The 11,692-nt window shown below is 35.4% G+C and overlaps 1 protein-coding gene across 1 annotated transcript in view; it reads left to right on the top strand.

Moving 5' to 3' along the window:
* Positions 1-7,956, top strand: part of LOC144979339 (uncharacterized) — a 13,693-nt gene extending 5,737 nt beyond the window's left edge. Inside the window, exons 3-5 of the mRNA XM_078925975.1 lie at positions 2,754-2,887; positions 5,510-5,621; positions 7,636-7,956. Coding sequence (XP_078782101.1) covers positions 2,754-2,887; positions 5,510-5,621; positions 7,636-7,956 — 567 coding nt within the window. The remainder of the gene's footprint in view (positions 1-2,753; positions 2,888-5,509; positions 5,622-7,635) is intronic.
* The last annotated feature ends 3,736 nt before the right edge of the window (positions 7,957-11,692 follow it).

The raw sequence follows: 11,692 nt of genomic DNA, 5'->3' as shown, positions 1-11,692 counted from the left end.
CGAGAAGCAGAATCAGTCATTTGATAAAGTCATTTTCTTTGGCTTACGGTGAGAATAGAAAAGAAGAGTTTATTTTGTTTTAATTGTATTTTGTTTGGCGATAACAGCAATACAGAATTGTCTTGGCCAAGAAGTGGATTTACCTGTTTGAAAAATTTAACACAGAGAGCATTGAACGATCAGAAGTCTAACTTACATTTAAATATCACCACTAGATTGAAAACCTTTCGTACTGTTCACATAGGTGTACAGATTGACAGTGGCTATCGCTTATCCTTAGCCAGGCATTATGAACAAGTTACAAAGAGCATACAAATTTTAGGTAAAATAATTGAGTGCATCAAATGTTTCTCTCTCTCTCTCTCTCTCTCTCTCTCTCTCTCTCTCTCTCTCTCTCTCTCTCTCTCTCTCTCATATCCATAACTAAAATATACTATGCGACAACACATCTCAAATCCAGCCCCATGCTCCTAAATGATCAGGCTACGCCGCTGAGTAGTAGTAGTTGTAGTAGTAGTAGTAGTAGTAGTAGTAGTAGTAGTAGTAGTAGTAGTAGTAGTAGTAGTAGTAGTAGTAGTAGCAGCAGTGGCGTGGGGCCATTGGATCGAATGGTGCCAGGCACCGTACCAATCTTTTAAAAATCATTAACAGCATAATTTAATTAAAAATAAAACTGAGAAATTTTAACTCCACTGTCTTTCGCCAACTCGCCAACAACATACTGCCTTTTTAGTCTCCACTCTATTCAAGATTCCGAATCACGCACTGCGCCGACTCGTGTGTTGGTGACATCACTCCGCGAAGCAGTGACTAAATCAAACACCGTGGTGCAAAGCAATCCTAGCTCCAGTTAATGCTCTATCCATTAGTATCGCTACAGCTGATTGAGCGAGAAACTGAGTCGAATTATACTATCTTCAAATAGCGGAAAACCCTCGACTTGTGCCAGGATCTGAGAGCTCAACCGTTGGACGGGGGGATGCGCCAAATTAGGGTAACTTCGGCCATCCAAAATATTACATTAACTGTCAAAAACACTGATCATTGTCAAGTTTATTCGTAAGCAGTAAAGAAAGACAACATAAAACTTAAAAATATGACATATCAAACCCCCCCCCCCCCCAACTCTTTTTCACGATTATTGAATAAAGTAATTCTTTGCAACGAAGCATTGTGGACGAATTTACCAACATTTTTCTTGCTTGTAGTGCCGAGTTGATGGTTACGTGTGTATGAGTGTTTATTTGTGTGTGTGTGTGTGTGTGTGTGTGTGTGTGTGTGTGTGTGGGTGTGTGTTTGTGTGAGTCAGAGAAAGAAAGCGAAGATTGTCAACAGTTATACTTTGGTGTGTTTTTAGATTTTGTAAGTACTTAAGTGGAGTGATTTTTTCTTTGTGATGCTTTAAGATCTGAATCTACCTTTTATTTGTGCAATCATTAATGGAATAATTAGGTCATTGTGTGTGACTGCTAGTAAGAAAGCCACAATGACTCAGTTCAAAGTCAAGATGCCTCTTCATGCCCACAGTCATAGCACACGGCAAACGTGAAATGCATCGCCCAGTTGTACCGTGGGAATATGGCTGGAAGCCTTCTCAACCTTTAAAGCCACACGCTGTACTGATTGGTCAGGGGCACGAGTATGACTCGAACTGTAGTAAATTCAAAGCGGTGTGATTGGTTCAAGTTTTGAGGCTCTGTAAGGGTTTTTTAACACCAGGTGAACAATGAATTTCATTGTTTGTGAAACAGAAAATTAAAGGTGTGACTTTTTATTGTTAAATTCTTACAAATTATCAAGACAATGACGACCTGTGGCTTAGCCTTAATAGCCTTTAAGGCCCTACGCCACTGCTACTACTACTACTACTACTACTACTACTACTACTACTACTACTACTACTACTACTACTACCACTACTACTACTACTACTACTACTACTACTACTACTACTACTACTACTACTACTACTTTTTCTACTATTATTATTATTATTATTATTATTACTACTACTACTACTACTACTACTACTACTACTACTACTACTACTACTACTACTACTACTTCTACTACTACTACTACTACTACTACTACTACTACTACTACTACTACTACTACTACTACTACTACTTCTAGTACTTTTATTTTATTTGTTTTTCAAGTTAATGTGTGTATTGTTGTGCTGACGAAGGGTTTGTACCCGAAACGTCCATTGTCTGTATCGTTCCAAATGAAGTCTCTCCATTTTCACTCTTTCGTTAGTATTTTCACAATCACAGGCAGCCCCTACCGTTTCTACAGTAAACAACGCTGCAGAATCGAGTGGTGTTCCGCTATCATGACTAATAACGGTAAAATATATCCTTAACTTTCATTTATTATGGACATTTTTGTGTTGTCTACTTCGAATTAAAGCACGCTTCGTCATTCAAGGACGCCTAAGCTTCCTCCAGATGACCTTACTGAAAGCGGCATGAGACACTTCACCGAAAGCATGCGCAAAACCATATTGACGTGCTCTCTTTAAGGTGACGTCCAATCAAGGGACAACGCTGTTAACGGACAGGTACTCATTTTACACAGGTGAGAAAATGTGAGTAAATAGATTTTTTTTCCAAGGACTGAACTATGCGCCGAGCGAGGCTCGAACCAGGACCTTCCGATCCGAAAGTGAATGTCATTCCACAAGACCACATAGCCGCACTAAAAACTGCGACTCCAGTAAAACATGTACTCTTTATCTTTATTTTCAGAATATGAAAATCTACTTCGACTTTTATCGAGAACTGGCACTCATGTATGATTTTGGACATGGCAACTCTGAATGGAGGCTGTTTGATGGGAAGAATCATGTCTTTTACGAAAGGGAACGCAACGGAAAGTGCACGTAAGAGTAACAATAGGATTCAATAGTCTGAAGTCACGTCCGCTCAGCAACGAGCAGCTTGGTTCTAAACAAAGAAAATCGGTACTTTTTATTCTTCATGCTGGCTTGAATTGTTTCACATTTCATGTGATCAGAATGTACAAAAGTCAAAACATGATCAGATTTATAATGTTTTTTTCCTCTGATCGTGGGAGAAGTATTTCATTAGGGCGTCCGCCATTGTTCAGATAATTTAGAACCAGTTACTAAGTTACTTTGCGTCAATACGTGGGAAGTGACGTCACGACCGGTGAACACCATAAAAATAGATATAAAATGAAATAAATAATTCCCTTTATTCATCCCATTGGGGAAATTTGTCTCTAGGATCTATTCCAAGGAAAGACTGGAATAACCCAGGCATGAGATATGCAGATCCATATAGCGTTTTTTCCCCGCTTTACAATTGTTCCTACAATTAGTGACGCGTTTTTGTAGGACAGCGTGGCACTCTTTGCTTCCCACCTCAAGGCAGAGAGTTCGATTACCCCCACAGCTGTGTGGTGTGACCTTGAGCAAGACAACTCGCTTTAGCTCACTTCGCGCGCTTCACATAGCTAACGCCTAAAATCATATCATTCTACCCTCGAATAAACCCTAATGAAACATTAAAGAAATAGAAACAATTTTATATTTACACTGAGCAACAAATCCAAGTCACCACTGTTAAAATTGAAATTATTATTTCAAAGCAATTCTTAACTTGAACAGTAGAGTTGCAGGAGAGAAAACTAACGATATAAACCTTGACTCATTTGTTTTGGATTGTACATTGTTTATGGCAATATTCACAGAAGGCAATGGTGAAGAAGACTACAATTTGGTGATGAAGCCAAATTGTTTTTGTGCATCTAGGGCTTAGGTTATGCGTAATCTGGTCTATGTTATTGAGTACAGTATTTTGAATAAAATTGAAGAGTAACGAGTTTTAACTTAACCAGCTGTGCCCATTATTACATTTGTAATGAAGCTCTTTCGCAACGGCGCCATTAAATCCTAGGCATTCCATGAAGGAATATAGATAATCCATCAAACAGGATGTCTGATGTCAACAGGAATCACCAATAATATTGTCCAAGTTAGCAAATTGGGGGTTAAGAATATTGCCCAAGGAAAAAAAACACGAAAGTTTCTGAAGTGGGGCGCCTGCCCGGGTCGTTTCGCAGTGCAATGGTTTAACCACTCGGCCACTTCGCCCCCAATTTTTATTAATGTCCTTAATATATTAAAATTGAGAGATTCGAAATTGTTTTTAAAATAGCTTCCTGGTTTGTGCTGTACAATTCTATTTGGTTATACTCAAACTTAATGACATTAAACAAGCAAACACACAAACAAACAAAATATAACCATTACAAAACAATAATACTTGTTGATATTTTGAATCGCTTTGTCTTGATGGCTTAGAAAATATACGTGAAAAAGCAATGGAAACACAAAGCATTGAAATCATCATCAATAGACAGGATATCTTATACATTAATTTAGACTTTTACCATCTGGAAGAAGGTTTTATCACATTAAGTGCAGGACAAATAAATAAGTACATATCAACGTTAGTCACATCAGCAATAAACATGTGGAACATTTAATCAAATAAAAACTAATGACTATTTGATTGATTGATTAATTAATTAATTTATTTATTAATTAATAAATTTATTTATTTATCTAGTGACAGATTGATTGACGCTCAGAAATATACTTAATAATATAAGTTCGTAACATTAAAATATGAAACGAAAGGAATTTGTAAAGTTCAAGAGAAAGAAATGGAAGCTATTTACAACTCAATTAAAGAGATGACAAGGATTAGGAGTTATCGTAAATTGTAAGCATACCGATAACGAATTTATTATAATTTATAACACGTATATTCGTTTGGCCGGGAAAAAGATGACATGTTTAGGTTTATACTTATAACTAAATTTTAAAAAGTTAAAAGCAAAGGTTACCTACAATCAATTTATGATGCAAACATTAAAAACAGGGCTATCATTGATTAAAAGCAACTGTTACCATAGTAATCTGGACTACGTCATAGCTATTATTCTGCTTCTGTTGCACCAAATACTTCTTCAGAAACTTCTTCAGTTTTTGTTTTTGGTAAGGGAGATTATTCATATGGTTTGCATATTCCCAGAATTCCATTGGATTTGTTTATCTTTTTTATTTATTGACAAAAACTGTTATTTAGAATGGTTAAAGTTATAATATGCTGCTAGAATATGTGGGCTGTAAAAAGTAATAAACAAAAATGAATATAACAACTTCAAAAAAGAAAAAAAAAACTCGCTTTCGGATTGGAAGGTCCTGGGTTCAAGCATCAATCGGCGCATATTTGAGTCCTTGGAAAAGGCTCTTTACTCACATTCTCTCACCGTACTCAGATGTAAAATGAGTACCTGCCCGTTAACAACGTTGTCTCTGGAGGAAAAAAATGTAATATCGCCTGACAGGCGCCATGTCCCGTCCTATAATATGTTTAATTTTTATGTTGACCAGGGACCCCTTGTAGAGCGCTTTCAGCACGTTTAGTGTATATTGCACTATATATAAGCTCAATTTTGTTGTTGTTTTCAGCGTCGGTTATCTGAAAGATTTACCCGTACATCATTGTGTGCCAAAAGGTGCCGAGTACCTGGGCAAGTCAAATGAACATGGCGAGATAGTACAGGCATGGAGATTGAAAACGGTAAGTTTATAATATATATATATATATATATATATATATATATATATACATATATATATATATATACATACATACATACATACATACATACATACATACATACATACATACATACTACATACATACATACATACATACATACATACATACATACATACATACATACATACATACATACATACATACATACATATATACATAAACAGTGATGATATAATAATAATAATAATAATAATAATAATAATAATAATAATAATAATAATAATAATAATAATAATAGTAATAATAATAATAATATATATGGCATTTATATCGCGCATTTTCATCACCTTGTGATTCTCAATGCGCGTTACAAATAAATAAACAAAAGTTACATATATAAAACGTTTACCACAATGACATCAATAGCATCAGTGTATGTAATGCCTATGAATACCATGAAAATGTTATTGTAAAAAGGTAGAGCTTTAACAATGATTAAAAACTATCATTATATTTCGCCTCTCTTATTCTTCTGGACAGGCCATTCCACACAGGGGCCCAGTGTGGGTAAAGGAACGGCCCCAAAAAATTTATAGTTGTAATTATTCATAAGAGTAGGGATTCGTTTTGTCAGTCGAGGGTCGTAAATTCCTATTTGGTACATATATTTCTAACATGCTTTTAATGTAGTCAGATGTTTCATCATTTAGGTTTTTAAAACAAAACAGAGCAATCTTAAAAATAATTCTTTCCTTGACAGGCAGCGAGTGCAGCTCATACAGAATAGGCAAGGAGCGTGCCATTCTCTTTTGTCTCGTCACTACAAAGTGTGTAAAACACACAACAATTATATAATTGACACACGTATTACACATATCTAATACTATGCTATGTGGTCAAATGGTATGACACTCGCTTTCGGATCGGAAGGTCCTGAGTTCGAGCCTCGCTCGGCGCATAGTTGGGTCATTGGAGAAGGCTCTTTACTCACATTCTCTCACCGCACTCAGGTGTAAAAAGAGTACCTGGCCGTTAACAGCATTGTCTCTGTCCGAAAAAAACCTGTAATATCGCCTAAAAGGTGTTATCTCCCTGTTGCTGTTGGTCAGGGACCCCTTGTAAAGTGCTTTTAGCACTTTTAGTGGATATTGCCCTATATAAAATCTCATTTTAGCTCGTTTTTTAAAACACTTACACACTACTATAATAAACTGCTGATAATACAATTTTCTTATTTAACAGGTTCTTCTTCTACTACTTGTGAGCCTATCACAAAGTACTTTCCTTCCATCAGGTCTAATAAACCCAGTTACCCAATCACAGCTTAGTTGACAAAAAAAAAAAAAAAAGGAGGGGGGGGGGGGGGGGAATCGGCAAACATCTCGTCTTAACCCAGGAATGTACTCTGTCATTTTGCGTGTGAAGCGAGTGCTCTATCAACTGATCTATTGGGAATCCCTATTGAGAGGCGGGAGAAGCAGTAATTTATGATTCTGATAATTTAAATATTCACCAATTTTAAAAATCCAACAATTACACAGTACAAGTTACAAATTTTCTATTCACATAATCAAATACAAATTAAAAATGAAAAAAAAAAAACAAGCAAATGCTATTCTACATTGTTGAAATCAGACATAAATTGAGCTTTGGCTCAGCGGGACGGTCTTTGCTTCGTATCCAAAACGTACCGAGTTCGACTACCAGGCTAGTTGTGTGGCCTTGAGCAAGTCGCCTCGCCCTAGCTCACTTTGCGGCGCTGCACTCCGGCTGACGCCTGAGTTATTCCAGTCTTCCCTTGAAATAGACGTAAAGACAAATTTCCACTTGGAGACGAAGAAAGGGAATTTATTTATTTATTTATTTATTTATTTATTTATTTATTTTTAATTCAAAACACATTTTTTAAAATAATCATGACAATGCTCTTCTACATTGATCACATTTAGTGGAAAATGCTTTATATATTATCACAACCCAATTTTTAGAATAAAATGTTTAGATTGATCAGAAAAATTTGATTTCTCCACAGAGTTCACACGGAAATATACTAATTGTGGCGACTGAAAATGATTGTGTTCCAAAGCGGACCATACACCTTCCAGCTGATCCAGTATTGGAAGATGCTGATTTCTACAACTTCACCACAGGGGTACCTTCCGGCGTCTTTAAAAAGGATACCACGAATTGTATCCCTAAAAAACAACCGCCAACACCTGAAAAGCCACCAACGTCTGAAAAGCCACCGACATCTAAGAAACCACTAACCTCTGAAAAGAACAAAATCATGTTCGAGCTGATCAACCAAGTTTTATCAGAACTAACAAAGGCCATTACTTATTTTCTCCAATAATATATATATATATATATATATATATATATATATATATATATATATATATATATATATATATATATATATATATATATATATATATATATTATAACAATGGTGGTACGCCCCAAATGCTGTAGCTGTATCGATTTGATAACGAAGATATCAAGAACAGTCAATGTTAGATTGTTGATTGGGTCGACAAAAGGTCATGAAGCGTGAATGAAGTAAGATAAGAGACTAAAGACATTATTTTTAGAAAAAGATATTCATATTTATATAATAAACTATCCCGAATTTTAAATGTTTTGTTTTGTTATGTTTATTTTTAGTTATTTTTTTTTTTGGCCATATATTTAATTCTCAGCATCAGCATCATTTTCACAAAATTTGAAGCGAAATAGACCGGTCTATGTTATTTTTAGTTTTGTTTTTTTTTTTTTTTTTTGTTTGTTTTTGTTTGTTTTTTTTTCAATGCAATAAACTGCATTTATTTTCCACCATAACAGATATAAGTCAACCCCAAGTTTCATATTTGTGTCTATTGATTCAATTTCCAGTACCGAATTCATCCTGAGACACAATGCCTTATTGAGACAGCGGGTCACATATATTGTCAACATTTAATTTTGATTATTCTTTTGACACAGAGGTCCTTGTGTATAGATAGAATGAAGTTGACGTCACTCGGGTCTTTGTTATTGTTTTTTTTTTTTTTTTTTGCCATCCTTGAGTATGAGTAATTCTCACTAAACTGAATTAATTAGACTATAAACGTTCAAGGTTACACATAGTTTTGTGTGTTGGTCCGTTATACTTCCGGATGGCAATGTTGTGAGCTTCGTAACCAAGCTCACACTATATAACTTTGTACAGCGCAACAATGATGTTGCTAATGATGATTTGTTGGTTGTCATTCTTCTTCTTCTTCTTCTTCTTCTTCTTCTTCTTCTTCTTCTTCTTCTTCTTCTTATTATTATTATTATTATTATTATTATTATTATTATTATTATTATTATTATTATTATTATTATTAAAAAGGTAGAGCTTTAACAATGATTAAAAACTATCATTATATTTCGCCTCTCTTATTCTTCTGGACAGGCCATTCCACACAGGGGCCCAGTGTGGGTAAAGGAACGGCCCCAAAAAATTTATAGTTGTAATTATATTATTAGCATCATCATTATCATTATTATTATTATTATTATTATTATTATTATTATTATTATTATTATTATTATTATTATTATTATTGTTATTATTATTATTATTATTATCATTATTGTTATTATTATTATTATTATTACTATTCTTTTAAATGTGATTAAAGCGCTTTATAAAGGATCCATAGCCATGAGCAACACTTAACATGTAATTAAGACGAGACATGGCATGATGCCTGTGAGGCGATATTACAAATATTTGTTTGGACAGAGACAAAGTTGTTAATTGTCAGGTATTCATTTTACACGTGAGAATGATGAGAGAATGTGAGGAAAGAGCGTTTTCCGAGGACTCAACTATGCGCCTCTCAGACCTTCCATACCACGAGGCCACATAACCCTACAGTAGCTAGGGGAATTAGGGTAAAATTGTGCAAATTAGTGATGAAAGCACCAAATTTGGTACAAAGTAACTTGAGACCACTATTGATCCATGTTGATATAGAGCCACACTGAGAAATTCCTCTAACAGTGTAAAATAGGGAGATGAAAATCCGCCTATATGAGCTAGATTATAACAAAGGGGCGTAATCCATGAAATATTTGTTGACAATTCGGCGCTTTAAAAATATATTATTTTTAGCCCGTGTAAGCGGTTGATTATTTTGGCTTAAATAATTATCATTGTTAAAAATATGACGTTATGTGATATAGGAACCGTGTGGGCCGGCAGTATAGCTTTATTATGAGGACTGGAAGGGGGGTGGTGGAGAGGAGGAGATGGTGCTGGTGTTAGTTTTACTTGTGTTGTGTTGGTCGTCATCGCGGTGAAGATGATGGTGGAGGTGATGTTGGTGATAAAGATGACGATGATGAGGTGATTGGGGTGATAATGGTAGTGATGATGGTGATGATGATGATGATGATGATGATGATGATGATGATGATGATGATGATGATGATGATGATGATGATGATATTGATGAGGTGGTGGTGGTGATCTTGGTAGTGATGATGATGATGATGATGGTGATGATGATGATGATGATGATGATGATGATGATGATGATGATGATGATGACGAAGACGATGATGAAGATGATGATCAGGATGATGTTGATGATGATGTTGTGGTGATGGTGGTGGTGGTAGTGGTAGTGATGATCATGATGATCATGATGATGATGATGATGATGATGATGATGATGATGATGATGATGATTATAATGATGATGATGATGATGATGATGATGATGATGATGATGATGATGATGATGAGGTGATTATGGAGATAGTAGTATTGATAATGGTGGCGATGATGGTGATGAGGTGGTGGTGATCGTGGTAGCGGTGATGATGAAGATGATGATGAGTATGGTGATGATGATGATGATGATGATGATGCTGATGATGATTATGATGATGATGATGATGATGATGATGATGATGATGATGATGATGATGATGATGATGATGATGATGATGACGATGATGATGATGATGATGATGGTGATGATGAGGTGGTGGTGGTGATAGTGGTAGTGATTATGGTGATGTTGCTAAATTCATTTCGAAAATGAAAGACTTTCTTGGTGACGTATATTAACATTTTTAGATGATTAGGATGCAATAAAAATCATATTTGTTAGACAAATGACTGTGGAACACATTTTTCTTGGGAGGCTTGAGAGAATTAAACAGCAGCCTTTTCTAGTTTATCCTGGTCTCTTTGAATTATTTTAACGGCGCAAGAAAAGCCAATACCTCGTTTTCAGCTTTTTCCATGGCAGTGTGTTATAAAAAACCATATGTTGTCTTATTGAAGGCTAAAAGTGTTTCCTTTCCTGAGGTTTTCTGTCGAGGCTTTTTAGGACCGGCTGGAGTCTGTCTATAAACCTGATTGGGTGAACATACGACTTGGTGCAACCTCTTTCACAGCATTCTTTGCTATACATCTTGATTAATTCTGACAATTTATGGACTCTCTCTCTCTCTCTCTCTCTCTCTCTCTCTCTCTCTCTCTCTCTCTCTCTCTCTCTCTCTCTCTCTCTCTCTCTCTCTTTGCTCTGTTTTATACTTGAATATTTTATATATAGCATGGCTCCAGAAAGGAGCGCTTTTGTGAAACACTACGAATAACAACTTGCTTCAACCTAACATAAAACATGAATAAACAACTCCAAACAGATGCTATATTATTAGACTTTAGTAAATCATTTGATAAAATCAATTACCATCCTCTGGCTATTAAACTGCGGAGATATGGAATCACGAGTAACACAAACGACTGGATAATGGATTTTCTCACTAATCGTAAACAACTGAAAGAGAAATGTCAGACTCAGCTCCAGTACTACAGGTGTGTCCCTAGATACCGTACTGGGTCCCCTCTTGTTCCTTATCTACATCAATGATTTGCCTAAAAGAGTGTCGCTAGGAACTCAACTGAAACTATTTGCGGATGACAGATTTTTGTACAGAGCAATAAGGCATAAGAAAGACTCGGAAATTCTTCATAGGGACCTTGATTCCAGAAATTTACAAAAAAAAAAAAAAAGGAAAATAATACACAATACAAAAAAACACAC

This window comes from Berghia stephanieae, chromosome 9, assembly GCF_034508935.2.
Source record: "Berghia stephanieae isolate SIO BIC M18660-M18661 chromosome 9, UCSD_Bste_1.3, whole genome shotgun sequence".
Taxonomy (NCBI): domain Eukaryota; kingdom Metazoa; phylum Mollusca; class Gastropoda; order Nudibranchia; family Aeolidiidae; genus Berghia; species Berghia stephanieae.
Note: the sequence above shows the minus strand (reverse complement) of the source record. Positions and strands in the feature narration are given on the sequence as shown.